At 39.3% G+C, this 17,188-nt stretch overlaps 1 protein-coding gene across 1 annotated transcript in view; it reads right to left on the bottom strand.

Moving 5' to 3' along the window:
• Positions 1-441: 441 nt before the first annotated feature.
• Positions 442-17,188, bottom strand: part of LOC135221411 (post-GPI attachment to proteins factor 2-like) — a 300,470-nt gene continuing 283,723 nt past the window's right edge. Inside the window, exon 6 of the mRNA XM_064259194.1 lies at positions 442-1,634. Coding sequence (XP_064115264.1) covers positions 1,507-1,634 — 128 coding nt within the window. The 3' untranslated portion in view covers positions 442-1,506. The remainder of the gene's footprint in view (positions 1,635-17,188) is intronic.

Genomic DNA, 17,188 nt, shown 5'->3' on the forward strand with positions numbered 1-17,188 from the left:
ATATATATATATATATATATATATATATATATATATATATATATACATCGAGCTACGTCCTTTAATATCTAATTCGCTCTACTCGGAATTAATATATTTTCGTATATGCTTAACCAAAGAGGAATTTTTTACATGATAATAGATTTGCCTAGTCCCCACAGGCACGAACCCAAGAAGCCATTCAAATCCAGGACGTCAATGGAAGCTTCCACTGACGTCCTGGATTTGAATGGCTTCTGGGTTCGCGCCTGGACCAGGCAAATCTATTATCATGTAAAAAATTCCCCTTCGGTTAAGCATATATGAAAATATATATTAATCCGAGGTAGAGCGAATTAGATATTAAAGGACATTGTAGCTCGATGTATGTATATGAATCACGGTAATGTGATATGACTTATACATATAATATATATATATGATCTATATATATATATATATATATATATATATATATATATATATATACATATATAAATATAATATTAAAAAAAACTGAGGTGGACACGATACAATGACAGAACAATTCAATGTATCACAAATGCATTTTCATTAATCTCTGGAGGACAGATGCATATAGCTTCCATTCTCATACTTCCAACCAAGCTTTCCATGGCATGTTACTAAAGGGCAATCATAGTGATACATAATGTCAGGGCAACAAAGTACTATCTGCTATCAAGTGATGGGCAATAAAATACTTTCTACTGGCTCAAAATACTTTTGAATTGGTTTGATAAATGCATACTAATAAATGCCTCAAAGGGATATGTGATTGGGTAAAATTACATACTATGAAAGAAAACATTTGCATATACTTTTTAAAAACTATAGTGCATAGCCATACAATTATGAAAATTAGAACCATAATATTAGTTCTCTTGAATCAAATTTGAAATATAAAGTTCATTATTGGTGGGTCAGTAAACTATTCAATAAGAAGTAGATATCTAAATGCCTAGAAAATTTACTTCATACTTCAGGCTGTTGATCACCAACCATAACTTCTAAGTGGATTTAGTACTTATGTTCTAAACTATATGTTATTCAATTCAATATCTGCTTATGGTGAACTACCTAAGACTGGCATTGCTAGTCAAATCTAAACCATAGCTACATAAACAAAAACTATTCTGACCGCCTAATATGCCAAAGGTTCTAGCTTTTGGTGATATTATGTATGGACTGAAAAACAGCTGTACTGCACCCAAATTTTATATTTTGCAATGAAGCAATCATGTTGATGATTAGCATATCCAAAATCTATAACCATAGCTTTAAAAATTGAATTGTACATAAAGTAAAATATATTAAACTGATTTACTGCAGTTTTCTAGTACTTTCCATTGAGATAGAAATAATGGACAAGAGCTTTCTTTGGAATTTCCAGTACAGCAAAAAACCATTAAGATAAGTTACCCTGAAGTCTCCACACTTCAAATATTCCTGCCCCACAGTATGTAGCTGTACCTTGCTGTCAAGTTTTGAAATTCCTCACACTAATTGTCAACTGCTGGCAGTTTTCCATTCACCAACGATGAGATCATGATTGTGGAAGTCGTAGTAAGCAGTCATGTGGAATCCCATGTTTGTCAGCACCACAAGATATTCAAGGAATGCAAAAATGGAATACACTGAAAAAAAGAAAGTTCCAAATGTAATAAAAATCATATAACAAAAGTATTAAAAACAGTTGAGGAAAAAAAGTACTGAACTGTTTAACAATAGAAAAAACACTAAGTAAACATGTATACACTCACACAAACACACACACACACACACACACACACACACACACACATATATATATATATATGAATATATATTTATATATATATATATATATATATATATTATATCTATATATATATAGATATATATATATATATATAGATATATATATATATATATATATATATATATATAGATATATTATATTATATAAGATATATATATATATATATTATATATATATAGATAATATATATATATATATATATATATATATATAGTGGTACCTCGAGATACGAAATTAATCCGTTCCGAGGTGGCCTTCGTATCATGAGCTTTTCGTATCTTGGACCGCATTTTACATGTAAAATGGCTAATCCATTCCAAGCCCTCCAAAAACACCCCAGTAAATTTCATAATAAAGCTAAATTAACCTATAAACAATGAAATACTACAACAATTTGGACCATTCAATACCTAACTTAATACATACTGCTAATTATCTGTAAATAAAGTGTATTAGTGTACATGGTATACAAGAAATACTGTACGTATGTAGTAAAATGTGGTAGCTTACCTTTCGAGTGAGGCTATCTCCAAAAGTGGCGACAGAGGAGGAGGACAAACGGCAGATACTTACGTACACTTAAAAAAATGTACGAAACACATAAAAAAATGTAAGGAAAACATACATAAACTAAACTTTACGAAACACATTAACAAAACTGTAACACTTAACTTTACAATAAACTAAAATTGAAATTTTTTATTCTTTTTTTGATTTTTAAATTTTTTTTACTTTTTTATACTTTACGTACGTTTTTTTTTTTTTTTTCTTTTTTTTTTTTTTTTTTTTTTTTTACAAAATTTCAACTTTCTGCTTTTTAGTATCACTTGGTTCTTCGTTTTTGCTTACTCCTGCTAGTACTAAAGGCCTCTTTAAAAAATAACTATCCAAGGAAGATTGCTTCTGTCTACTTTTCACAATGTTCCTGAAACGACTCGGGCAAACGTCATCAAACTGCGCAAGCATACGACCTGTGTAAGCCTTTTCGGGGCGTCTTTTTTCTACAAATGATTGCACTTTATGAAAAGCAGCTAGAACATCCTTAATTTCTGCTGTTGTCATAGGGTCCTCCTCCTCCTCCTCGCCGCTGCTAGAGAACTCTTGAATGATGTTATGTTGCATGGCCTCCAACTCCTTCAGGTCATCCGTCATAAGCTCCTCTTGGTGCTCCTCGAGAAGGTCGTTGATGTCGTCCTCGTCGACAACCAGCCCCATGGACTTGCAGAGTGCAAGTCAACTGTTTCTGAATCTGCAGCACCAGCTTCGCCCACATCGAATCCCTCAAAGTCTCGGGCGGGTACGGCATCAGGCCAGAGTTTCCTCCACGAGGAATTCAAGGTTCGCCTCGAAACCTCCTGCCAAGCTTAGTCGATAAGTCGGATGCATATCACAAACAAACATTGAAAATCCTCCTTCCAAAACTGACGCAAGGTGAGGTTTGTGGTATCAGTTGATGTCGAAAAACATCTTTGAAAAGATGTTTCGTTTACAGCTTCTTAAAGTTTGATATCACTTGCTGGTCCATGGGCTCCAGGAGGAGAGGGGTGGTGTTAGGCAGAAGATAAAGAACCTTGATGAAGGAATACTCTGCTAGGATATCTTCCTTGAGGCCAGGAGGGTGAGCAGGGGCACTGTTCAAACACCTGTTCACAGCATTTCAGCGATTTTTTTGGGAGGCGCTTCTCTTCCAAGAATTTCTTCACTGTCGGGCCGAAACACAGATTTACCCACTCCGTGAACAAAAGCCTCGTTACCCAGGCTTTCGCATTAGCCCTCCACATCACTGGAAGCTTCTCTTTAAGCACTTTGTGGGCCTTGAAGGCTCAAGGAGTCTCGGAATGATAGACAAGTAGGGCTTCACCTTGCAATCCCCACTGGCGTTCGAACAAAGTGCGAACGTAAGCCTGTCTTTCATAGGCTTATGCCTGGGTAGCTTCTTCTCTTCCTCCATGATGTATGTCCGACGAGGCATTTTTTTCCAAAAAAGGCCAGTCTCATCACTTGCTGAGAACTGTAGCCGTCCTTGGTCATCATCTCGTTGAACGTCTTTTTAAAGGCTTCGGCCGCTTTCGTGTCCGAGGTGGCAGCCTCCCCATGCTGCACCACCGAATGGATGCCAGTCCGTTTACGGAATTTCTCGAACCACCCATGCGAAGCCTTGAAGTCTGGGGTTGGCATTGATGTCCCTTCTCCTCCGTCGTCTTCGGCCTGGGCAATCAAATTGCCAAAAATAGCGCTGGCCTTGTGGGAGATTGCCGTCTCCGTTATCGTATCGCCAGCAATTTCTTTGTCTTTTATCCAGACAAGAAGAAGCCTTTCCATCTCGTCGTGCACGTGGGTCCTCTTGCTGGACAAAATAGTGACGCCCTTGGAAGGTGTAGCTGCTTTGATGGCATCCTTCTGCTTAAGGATGGGGCCTATTGTCGACGGATTTCGGTGGTATTCCTTGGCGATCACACTCAATCGCATACCAGCTTCATACTTCTTGATAATCTCCATCTTCGTTTCCAAAGAGAGCATCCTCTTCTTTCCGTGAATTTCAAGTTTCTTGGGAACCATTACTACGTATAAACTGTACGTAATTATGTTATATAGTACGTATAAGTATGGAGTAAAGTTCTCACACAACACGATAAAGTATACTACAACGAAATCACTAACGAATTTATGTTAATAAACGAAATTGTTAGAACGAACGAATACCGCGCGGGTACGATAACGATGCTGGTACCGAGTGGCCGAGGCAGGAGAGAAGGATCTCATGGCGGTGACTTGCATCAGGAACCAATGGGAGAGCAGGAGGATGGTGGCGAGTCTACTCAGTTGGCGGTGTGCAAGTTTCAAAATTGTTATCGGTGGTCCGGGCGTATCTCGGACTTTACAGCAACAACCTTTCGTATCTTGAGCAATTTTCGTATGTAGAGCCGTAAAATTTTTTGTATTAGCTTTCGTATCTCGAGTTTTTCATAAGTTGAGCCTTTCGTACCTCGAGGTACCACTGTATATATATATACAGGCGGTCCCCGGGTTACGACGGGTCCGGGTTACGACGGGTCCAGCTTACGACGTTCCGAGGTTACGACGCTTTTTCTTAAATATTCATTGAAAAATCCGCCCTGGGTTACGACGCTTGTTCCGAAGTTACGACGCTGACGCTTCCGAGCTCCGAGTTTACAATGCTTTAAAAAAACACATACTATGATAAGATAAGAATCCTTTATAGTTTAGCACAGTTTCTCTCTCTCTCTCTCTCTCTCTCTCTCTCTCTCTCTCTCTCTCTCTCTCTTTGTATTTTCCAACGAAAATAATCACTATAATTCTCTCTCTCTCTCTCTCTCTCTCTCTCTCTCTCTCTCTCTCTCTCTCTCTCTCTCTCTCTACTACAAAATTGTATGATTTTTAGTATGATAAATAAATGATTTACTATTTTCAAATATTAATATTAATTTATACAGCAATAATATCAATTCATTAAAGAAAATACCATAGTGAATTAGTAAGATTTTAGCTTATATTTAAAAAATTATGGAAGAATGAAGGAAATCCCAGTCTTCTTCAAGTAACTTCCAGTAACCTTTCTCAGATTCAGGTACTAAAACTGTCAGATATATCAAGTTCTGTGACAGCCAGGAGGAGGGGGAAAATCTGGGGGAAGAGCTGCAGTGTTGCAATCACTGGTCCGACCATTTTCTCCCCGCCCCCCCCTCTCTCTCTCTCTCTCTCTCTATCTCTCTCCTCTCTCTCTCTCTCTCTCTCTCTCTCTCTCTCTCTCTCTCTCATTTACTGAGACTCGAGATTTTTTATGTACTTGTACTATTTGTTTTTAATACTTTAAAACAAATAATAACAATAATAAATAATAATAATAATAATAATAATAATAATAATAATAATAATAATATAATAATAATAATAAACTGTAATTACAAAATTCATGTGATAGTATTTTAAAGAATACAATACGTACTAATCTATCCATGTCACTTTTAATTAAGGTTAACTCTCTCTCTCTCTCTCTCTCTCTCTCTCTTGCCTTTCAGACACAACTGACACCTAATCATCTACTTCAGTATCAGCAGGCGAGGGATGATTTAGTTGCTCTCCAGAAGTGTGTCTACACTGAGTCATGGTATTACACTGACCTAATTAACCACCAGACTAGCGTGGGACCAGTGGCATCTCATCAAAAGGACTGTCAAGAAAAAACCACATGTGCACTTCATCACAGTCCCACAAGCAAGTGCCCAGGATCTCATCACTACTTTGGTCAACCCAGTCACGGTCCAGTAATCTCCCTGTACCAAATCCAAGAAGCACTTTCTTCCAGAGCAATTTACGCAACCTTCGTCTGATGGCTGCATTGTGGAATCAGACAAGGAGGACAAAGAGCTGATCACCGAGGATGAGCTGCGACGTGCTGTTATGGGGAAAAAAAATCTGCTCCTGGGGATGATGGGCCTTACTTATCAAGTGCTTCGTCTCCTCCAGAAGGTTCCTGGAAATCCTCTTCTACAATTGATAATCTTTGCTACCAACATGGATATGTACCTGCTGGCTGGACCATTAGCACAATTATTCCTATCCCAAAGCCTGGAACTGATAAATATCGGGCCTATCTCCCTCACCTCATGTTTTAGTAAAGTTTGAGCGTATATTACTAACCAGGCTAATGTACCGGTTGCAAAAAAAGAAAAACTTTCTCCCCATTTGTATGGCTTTCTCCCTCAGAGGAGTACTCATCACTGTTTAGCTGAACTCTACTCCCGATTGTCCTCCAAGTGTAGTTGCCTTCCTTGACCTCAAAGTGCTGTGATATAGCCAACAGGGATATCATTCTTGATCAGCTTGTCGACTTTGGTATCAGAGGAAACCTTCTGAAGTGGATAAAACGGTTTATCTCAGTAACAGAAAATCACATGTTTTTTTAAAGGTGCAGTAGCTCCTATGAAAATTTTGAGCTTGGCACACCTCAGGGCGGTGTATTGAGCCCATTTCTTTTTTAATATAGTTTATGCACCGTGTACTCGTCTCTCCTCCCTGCTATCCCTGGAATCACTGTAACCTGCTATGCTGATGATGTCTGCATCCACTCCACTACCCCTCGAGATCCTTCAGCGTGTCCTTCAAGACTTCTACAGGTCCTGTACTCCAGTGGCCTCATACTCTCCCCAGAAAAAAGCAGAATCTCTCTGCCCGGAATCTCCGAGACCTGCCAGAGTTCATTATGGGTGGGAATATTATACCTCACTGCACACAGTATACATATCTAGGTGCACCAGTCAGGATCACCCCTGCTATACCTGCACGACAACGAATCCACCCCATGGTGAAAAACCTTCTTGATCGACTGGAGCCTCGCTTTACTCCCATCAAGTGGCTAGCCACCAGGGCCACAGATATATCTATCCCCGTGGCTAAAACCCTCTATATCCTCTTCCTAAGGTCAGTTGTTGACTATTTATCTCCTGCTCTAATTCAATTACCCAGACAGGCGTTACAACCTCTAGAACTGTTCCAAAATAGAGTAATGAGGTTTATCCTAGGATGCCCTCCTTCCACTCGGATAGTCAACATGCAGACCGAACTCATGTTACCTCCATTAATAGAGAGAATTTATGCCAATGTAACTTTGTTTTCTGTTAAATGTCTACATTCTCCACCATTTACTCCAAACTTCTCTGCTGTCCTCAGAGCATCACTTGACGAAGATGCACAAGGACCTCAACTCCGGCCAGGGGGCCATAACCTAGTTAGGGCAGTATGTGAATCTTCGACACCTTGATATCGTGTACCCTGAGCAAGCGTCATCCAAGATTGCCACCATGGCAGGTTCCTATTCCTGCTGTCACTTTCACACCAACCTCTAAAGATGCCCCATACCAGTCTACAGAAGCAGTGGTTTTTGGAAACAATATCCAAAGTGTCAAGTTCAGTTCCTGCAGGACACCACATCTACGTTGACGGCTCAGTACAGGCAGATGGAAGTGCAGCAGTGCAGCATGTGCTATGTTCTCCCCCACTTTAGAATCTCCTGAGGGTGGGTGGCATGGTCGTAGGTTGCCAAACTCATCCAGTTCCACTTATTGTGAACTTCAAGGTATATGGGATGCAGTAACCCTACTTGTTAGAAGAAATGTGAATGGATTGGTGATCTGTGACTCCAAATCTGCACTCCAGGCACTGACGTCTTCTAGGCCCAGCTGTGGCCTGTTGTGCGAGACATAGTGTGTCAAACTCGTTGCTGCTTACAATGCCTCGCTTGTCTTGTCTTTTCATGTGGATGCCCTCCCATATGGGCTTGCTGGAATGACATGGTGGGACAGTCTTGCTAAAGCTGCCTGCACGCTGGACCTTGATGACAGAAATGTTGAGCCCTCACTTCGCTGCCTTAACATAGAATATATTCAGCCGCTTTTGCCTGTACAGTACAGCGTAGGGATGCAGAGAGGGGCACTAGTGTTTCCATACAACATCATGATAACTTTCTGCAGAGCCTTCACAAGTACCGGCGATGTGGACTCATGGTGCGTAGGCATAATGTTGTAAAGTGCCAGGATAAGGTTGGGATATCGTCCTGTGTGGCAGGTTGGACAGACACTAGATATACCATACTACACCTCATGTAAACTGTGTAACCTTGCTAATGCCAATAACCTTGAACACTACTGCCTTCATTGCCCCACTGTCAGGAATCTGTTACCTCAAGGACAAAATTTACTTCAAACCTGCCAATATTTACTCAAGAGACCACCTAGACATAATTTTGACTCGTCTTCCTCACCTTTGGTGGCTGCTAAACTGTCTGTTGCAGTTGTTGTGATAATAGAATACGATCTCATATATGTTATTTTGTAACTGATATACCGATGATCAATGCTGTAATTTTTTTTTTTCTGTTGATTCTGATGTAATGTATGTAACTGCTAATTATGTAAACTGCTAATATGTAACTTTGTTTGACGTCTTTGGGCGTAATAAATTTATTGAATAATCTCTCTCTCTCTCTCTCTCTCTCTTTATAAGTATTTTTTGAGAACAGAGAGAGATAAACACTCTCTCTCTCTCTCTCTCTCTCTCTCTCTCTCTCTCTCTCTCTCTCTCTCTTTTACCGAGATGAAAGAATTTTTATGGTACTAGTATGTAAAATGTTTTATTGATAATTTCAGTTATTTAATAATAATAATAATAATAATAATAATAACACTTTAATTACAAAAATTCATAATGGTCGTATTTAAAGAGATGAAAATGACCTTTCCATTTCACTTGTAAGGATAATTCCTCTTTCTACTGAGATGAGAGAATTTTATGTAAATGCACGTGTTTATTATATTTTCAAATAATAATAATAATAATAATAGAAGTAGTAATAATACAATAACTAATTTCAAAAGAAAATTCTTCCCTTTGTCTTTTTCTGTATCAATTTCCCCACCTCAACTCGAGTGACACTCGAGCTTAACAATGCCATACAACGGTCAACGAATTTAATGGTTTTATGTAATCTCTCTCTCTCTCTCTCTCTCTCTCTTACTGAGATGAGATCATTTTCATGGACGTGTATGTAATAAGTTTATCATTAATATTTTCCAATAATAATACTTTAAGTACAAAATTCATATCTGAGTATTTTAAATACCAATAATCATTCCATTTCTCTCTTTTAAATACTGTAAGGACAACTCTCTCTCTCTCTCTCTCTCTCTCTCTCTCTCTCTCTCTCTCTCTCTCTCTCTCTCTCCACAAGATACTTGTCATACATTTGGTGTTTCTATTTCTTCCTTTTATCTCTCTCGCTCTCAGCAAAAGAATTGATGGACAGACAAACATAATTGCACAGTCTCTCTTTCTCTCTTCTCTGGAGACAAATATATGTATTTATGGGAGGGGGAAAAAGTTGCCTACAGACATTCATTTCAATCTATTGAAACCGTAAGAGTTATTTCTTCTCTCTCTCTCTCTCTCTCTCTCTCTCTCTCTCTCTCTCTCTCTCTCTTGTATTTTAATGAAATATACAGTAATTTGTGAATACACAGTGTTGCACATGAAAAAAGTAATTAGTGATAATTTTAGAGATACGGCCCTAAGAAAATTGCAAATTAGTAGTGAAATTTTCCCTGTGGACATGTTTTCAAGAACGTCGTTCCGGCTTACGACGATTTTCGGGTTACGACGCGTCTTAAGAACGGAACCCCCGTCGTAACCCGGGGACCGCCATATATATATATATATATATATATATATATATATATATATATATATTATATATATTATATATATATATAGTATACACACACACACACACACACACACACACATATATTATATATATATATATATATATATATATATATATATATATATATATATGACTGGTAAAAATGTTCTGTTATAACAGAATTCTATCTAATAAAGGAAGCCCATAAAAACACCAAAATATAGAGAGGGAAATACTATATTTCAGACACTGCTGTCTCCCTCTTCAGGTAGATGAATGAGAAAAGTTACAAAAAAGGTGGTATTTATACCAAGAGGTCCATCCACAAGTAAGCCAAATTAGGTCACTCCCGCTGATAATCTTCCTTTAATCTTCTCAAGCGTCAGTTGAATGAAAACCTTGTCGATGACATCTGTGTTCCATGCACCCTTTGAGATATTCATTACCTGCCTCTCTTTAATCAAGGCCGATTCCATCATTTGACTCTTTTACCGGCAGTTGCTGCTATAAATTATGTGACAAATTCCAGTTTATACTATGGTTATGTTCATTTATATGGTTGAAAATAGCTGAGTTCTGTTGTCCATACCTAACTGACCGTTTGTGCTGTATTAATCTCTGGGGAAGTGATTTTCCTGTAAATCCCATGTAAGATTGGTCACAGTCCTGGCATGGGATTTCGTAAATGCCTGTGTCCTTGGGGGATGTCTTGTTGGACGTTAATCAGGGATTTGGCTAAGGTATTTGGGTAAGTAAATGCAAAAGGGTTAGATTTTCCGAGGGTATGGGTCACTGTCTTAATCCTGTCCAGGTGTGGAATTTTTATTTTATTGTTGGGAGTGTCTCTGGTCTTATCTTGAGGGGATCGGTAGAAAATTACGTTTGCTTTGTGAATTGCTTTCTCAATTATATGGTCAGGATACCTTAAAAGATGAAAGCTGCTTACGAATTAGTTCAAATTCTTTTTCCAGGAAATCTGGAGAACAAATTCGTAAGGCTCTTAAGAATAGGTTGCTGGCTACGCCTATCTTGATAGAAATGTCATGATAGCTAAAGTAGTGAATGTATGAAAGTGAGGACGTTGGTTTTCTGTATATGGTAAATTTGTATTCTGTAGTATCTCTGATTATTAAAACATCAAGAAAAGGAATTTTGTTGTCTGTTTCCCATTCAACTTTAAATTTGATGCTGGGCACTAATGTGTTTAATTTTGAAAAGAATTCATTAAAATTGCCCCATCTATTATCCCAAAATGTTAGAATATCATCTACATATCACATCCACAGAATGTTTTTGGGTTTCATTGCATTTATTACTGTAGTTTCAAAGTATTCCATGTACGGATTGCTAAAACAGGACTTAAAGGACTACCCATACGACACCCAAATTTTTGCTCATAGAATGATTCCCCAAATGAAAATACGCTATTAGATACACATAATTCAACTAACTATTATTTTGTCTAGCGCCAATGGGAAATGATCTGAATAAGGGGATAATTTTTTCCTCAAAAACTGAAGAACATCCTGTACCGGTACTTTTGTGAACAGGGAATCAATGTCAAGGCTTAAAAGTTTTATGTTGTTAAGTGTTATATGTGCTTCTCTGAATTTGTGACAAAAGTCTTCTGAATGTTTAATGTGACTGGGAGAAAAATGCCTAAAAAACGGGAAATTTGGCCACCTAACCATTTAGAAATTTTGTAATTGAAAGCTCCGGCACATGAAACGATGGGTCTAAATGGAAGGTTGTCTTTGTGGGTTTTGGGAAGGCCATAAAAGTAGGGTAGTTTAGGATTAATTACTTTGAATTTCTCTAAAAAAGTAGGGTAGTTTAGGATTAATTACTTTAAATTTCTCTTAAAGTTCAATGATCTTTTTGTCTTGGCCAATTAATCTTACTTTCCAAAAAAATTCTGTGGGGACGTTTTGGAGGGGATTTTTCGTCAGTTTGTCGTAAGTCTTTGTGACGCTAAGGAGTTGGTTGATTTTGTCGAGGTAGAAGTCTTTGTCCATGATTAATACAGCACAAACAGTCAGTTAGGTATGGACAACAGAACTGAGCTATTTTCAACCATATAAATGAACACAACCATAGTATAAACTGGAATTTGTCACGTATAATTTATAGCCGGTACAAGAGTCAAATGATGGAATCGGTCTTGATTAAAGAGAGGCAGGAAATGAATATCTCAAAGGGAGCATGGGACACAGACGTCATCGACAAGGTTTTCATTCAACCGACACTTAAGAAGATTAAAGGAAGATTATCAGCAGGAGTGGCCTAAATTGGCGTACCTGTGGGCGGACCTCTTGGTATAAATGCCACCTTTAACTCTTATCATGCATCTATCTGAAGAGGGAGACAGCAGTCACTGAAATATAGTATTTCCCTCTCAATATTTTGGTGTTTTTATGGGCTCCTTTTATTATATTATATATATATATATATATATATATATATATATATATATATATATATATATATATAATAGATATAGATATAGATATAGAGATATATATATATATATATATATATATATATATATATATATATATATAGATAGATATAGATATAGATATAGATATAGATATATATATATATATATATATATATATAGTAATATATATATATATATATATATATAGATATAGATATAGATATAGAGATAGATATAGATATAGCATAGATATAGATATAGATATATATATATATATATATATATATATATATATATATATATATATATATATATAGATAGATATAGATATATATATATATATATATATATATATATATATATATATATATATATCTATATCTATATCTATCTATCATATATATATATATATATATATATATATATATATATATATATATATATATATTATATATATATATCTATATCTAGATATTATCTATCTATCTATATCTAATATATATATATATATATATATATATATATATATATATATATATATATATATATATATATATATTGACATTAAGCTCATCCCAAAATCCAAAAACAATCGGCTCGCTCTTCAGGTTTAGAGATCAGCTTTGCCCTTTGATGACGTCTGCTGTTGTTTATGAATATACTTGCCCCAGATGTAGTTTGGGAACATATGTCGGATCTATCAGGCGGCTTCTCAGCATCAGAGCCAACTCTCATAAGGGGGTGAGTTATAGAACTGGATGCCGAATGTCAAATCCAGAGCTATCCTTTATAAGGAATCATACTACCAAATGCAAAGCACATATAAATTACAATGATTTTAAAGTTATTGACCAAAAACAGAACCAACAAAAACTTCAGATTTTTGCACCTTTAAATATTAAACTATGTGTTCCTTCGTTACACTCAAACTAGCTCTATTCCATTGTTTCTGTCATAGCTCATAACTATTTGTTTCTCTGATCTATTTGTGTGTGTGTGTGTGTGTGTGTGTTTTTCTTTTACTGTTAGTTTTACTGTTAGTCCGGTCCTGTCATTTGCATTGTAAGGTTAGTGTCTTCTGCTTTTTGCGTAAGTATATCACTGTCTTAGTTTGGTTTTCCCAGTCTTGGAAAAAAATTTTCTAAAAAAAAATAAAAAAATTTTAATAATGTATTTTTTTCTAATGTAATTTGTTAAGTGTGTTTTGTGATTTTGCTCATTTTAATGTGCTCTTGTGTAAACATGTGTGTCACAATTTTGTGCCTTATGTGTATGTATTTAACCCTTTACTGCCGACTGGACGTATTTTACGTCGATATTTTTTGTCTCGTGTGCCGACTGGACGTATTTTACGTCGACTTACAAGTTTTTTTTAAGGGGGTGAGTTATAGAAACTGATGCCGAATGTCAAATCCAGAGCTATCCTTTATAAGGAATCATACTACCAAATGCAAAGCACATATAAATTACAATGATTTTAAAGTTATTGACCAAAAACAGAACCAACAAAAACTTCAGATTTTTGCACCTTTAAATATTAAAACTATGTGTTCCTTCGTTACACTCAAAACTAGCTCTATTCCATTGTTTCTGTCATAGCTCATAACTATTTGTTTCTCTGATCTATTTGTTGTGTGTGTGTGTGTGTTTTTTTTTTCTTTTACTGTGTTAGTTTTACTGTTAGTCCGGTCCTGTCATTTGCATTGTAAGGTTAGTGTCTTCTGCTTTTTGCGTAAGTATATATCACTGTCTTAGTTTGGTTTTCCCAGTCTTTGGAAAAAATTTTTCTAAAAAAATAATTTTAATGTATTTTTTTTCTAATGTAATTTGTTAAGTGTGTTTTGTGATTTTGCTCATTTTAATGTGCTCTTGTGTAAACATGTGTGTCACAATTTTGTGCCTTATGTGTATGTATTTAACCCTTTACTGCCGACTGGACGTATTTTACGTCGATATTTTTTGTCTCGTGTGCCGACTGGACGTATTTTACGTCGACTTACAAGTTTTTTTTAACATTCGCGGAAAAATACTTATAGGCCTACCAGCCTAAAACTTTTGAATCACGCGCCTTGGGGGATGCTGGGAGTTCACGGATCAAGGCCTTGTTTTGTTTGGAAGCGTGACCCAAGTGCGCATGCGCGAAATGCCTTCTTCTTGCTCCAGTCAGCATCAGCGGCACATCGTCCGAGAGCGATCTTTTGTCGGAAGCGTCTGGACTTGTGCGGAGACTTTGAACATTTGTGTTGCTACAGACATTCGTAGAGATGTCTCAACGACGTGTGAACCGCGAAAGGTGCGTTTTACCCGTCGGAAGGGATCGTGTTAGGAGAGTTTTGGACTTGGATGCTGGCGAAGGGCCAAGCACCCAGCATGACCCCGCGCCTCAAGGCCGTTCTGTGCGGGACAAAGTGTGGATGTAAGTGTTTCAGGGAAAACACATCGTATGCCTTGGTTACCCCTAGGAAGCATGTGGCCGTCCTTAGGGGCATTCGTAGGCATAGGCCTCCAACCAAGGGACATAGACGAGTATCTTTCAGAGCTTGATCGGGAACATGTCGCAAGTCCTCATTTTGATGGTGGATGGTCATCAAGTGATGAGGACATCAGTCCCGATGACAGTGAGGACGAATGTCCGTTCGAGGCTCACATCCCGAAAGTGAGCTCGAATTCAGTGGCTTCAGTGCATATGAGGGGGAATCTGAGGAGGGGGAGGATGGGGATATGGGGTCTAGTTTCATCGCGGAGGACGATACTGAAAGCGAAGGCCTAAGTGAGGGTGATGGGCCAATGGGGGAGGGTAGTGTGCAATATCGTGCCCGCACCCGTGTGCGTGCGCGGGCACGGGCACGTAGAAGGTCGGCTCGTCGCGCCAGCCAAGGTGAAGGTCGGTCGTCAGAGAGTGACGAGGGGTGGACGGAGGACCCCACCCCTCCTAACATGCACCCTTTCACGGCAACCCCTGGGCTCACCGTACCAGTACCCCTGACTGCTTTGGGGTTCATCCAGCTGTTCCTTACGCGGGAATTGCTGGAATACCTGGTACACGAGATGGTGGACTACGCTCGGTACTGCTGGTATGAACTACGGACGACCTTGTCTTATTACTGGCGGGGTTGCAACCTCATTGACATGGCACATTTTTTGGGGCTCCACATTTATTTTGGTATGACACCTGCTTCCGACGTCAGGCAATATTGGAGGAGGAATTATTTTTTATGTATGCCCAATGTGCTTTGGCGTTATGTCCCGTGATAATTTCCTGGCGTTGGACAGGTATTTCAACGCTTCAAACAACGAAGGGCCATACCCGGAATACAGTGATCGCCTCATTTTAATGCGCCCAGTGTTGGAATACATTCGTGATCGGTTGTAGAAATCGTCGTGGTTCCTGGAAAGAACCTTTCTTTGGATGAGGGGATGATGCCATTACAAAGGACGTCTTAGTATAAAGTGTATACCCCAAGAAGCCGAAGAAATATGGAGTGAAATTTTTTTCTTATTACCGAGGCCAACACTGGATACGTCGTGGACTTTCAGTGTATTCTGGGGTCTTCTCCACGCTGCATGACACTGTATTCAGTCTTGTGGACATTTCCGTAACCAGGATATCACCTGTTTATGGATAATATTATAACTCGGTATCCCTGGCCCCAGGAACTGTATGAAGCTGGTGTGCACTGCAGTGGTACCCTTAAGTTGGTGTGTGGGGCCCCGAATTCCCTCAAGAGGTTCGCTAGTCATCCGCAACACCTGGCAAGAGGAGAGACAGAGTGGCGGCGGAAGGGCGCTGTCTTCGTCATCTGTTGGAAGGGTGTCCGACTCGTCCCCATGATTATGACGAGTCATGAACCCATCCAAGAAGAGATCGTACAGCGGAAGAAGACACGTCGACAGGGCCGAGTTGTGTATGAGGAGTTTCGTGTCCAGCGTCCTACCGTCATGGGCACTACAACAGGCACATGGGAGGAGTTGATCTCTTTGATCAGCTCATCCAGTACTATCCCTTCGCCAGGAGAACCAAGAAGGTGGACCCAGAAGCTCCTCAAATACATCCTTCAGTTGGCCCTCCAAAATGCCTACATACTGTACTGTGGGTACTGCGGTGACAATCTTCCGAGGTTGTCCCACTTACAGTTCCTAGAGGTAGCCGGGAATGCCCTCATCAACTTCGATCCCGATGAGTGGCCTTCCATCACTGACCCCCTGCCCCGAGCTGCAGATCTGCCCCTAGCGGAAAGGGCAGATAGGAGGGCCAACTTCGGTCGACCTACCGCCGCCCCTGCTGCCGCCGCCCCTGCTGACGACGCCCCTGCTGACGACGCCCTGCTGCCGCCGCCCCTGCTGACGACGCCCCTGCTGCCGCCGACCCCTGCTGACGACGCCCTGCTGACGACGCCCACCCCCTCTTGGTGCCGGCCCCGCCATCACCGCTTCTCGTCGGGTAGTGGACCCCTGTGGTCAGCTGCAGCCAGGGGATCACATACTGGAGGCCTTAGAAGGGCGAAGGCAGAAACGGTGCCAAGGTGGTTGCCATATGAATGGCAGAAGGAGAGACACCCGGTTCTTTGTCGTCTCTGCAAAATTGCTCTTTGCAGGATAGGGGACTGTGACCGTAAGTACCACACTAAGGTCATGTATTGGAGCGCGCCCCTAAACCGACAGCGGAGGGCGCATGGGGCCGCCGGGTCCATCAGCAGTAAGGGCGCGCTTTCCCTCTCCACCTGTACCTCGT

Source organism: Macrobrachium nipponense, chromosome 20, assembly GCF_015104395.2.
Source record: "Macrobrachium nipponense isolate FS-2020 chromosome 20, ASM1510439v2, whole genome shotgun sequence".
Lineage (NCBI taxonomy): Eukaryota > Metazoa > Arthropoda > Malacostraca > Decapoda > Palaemonidae > Macrobrachium > Macrobrachium nipponense.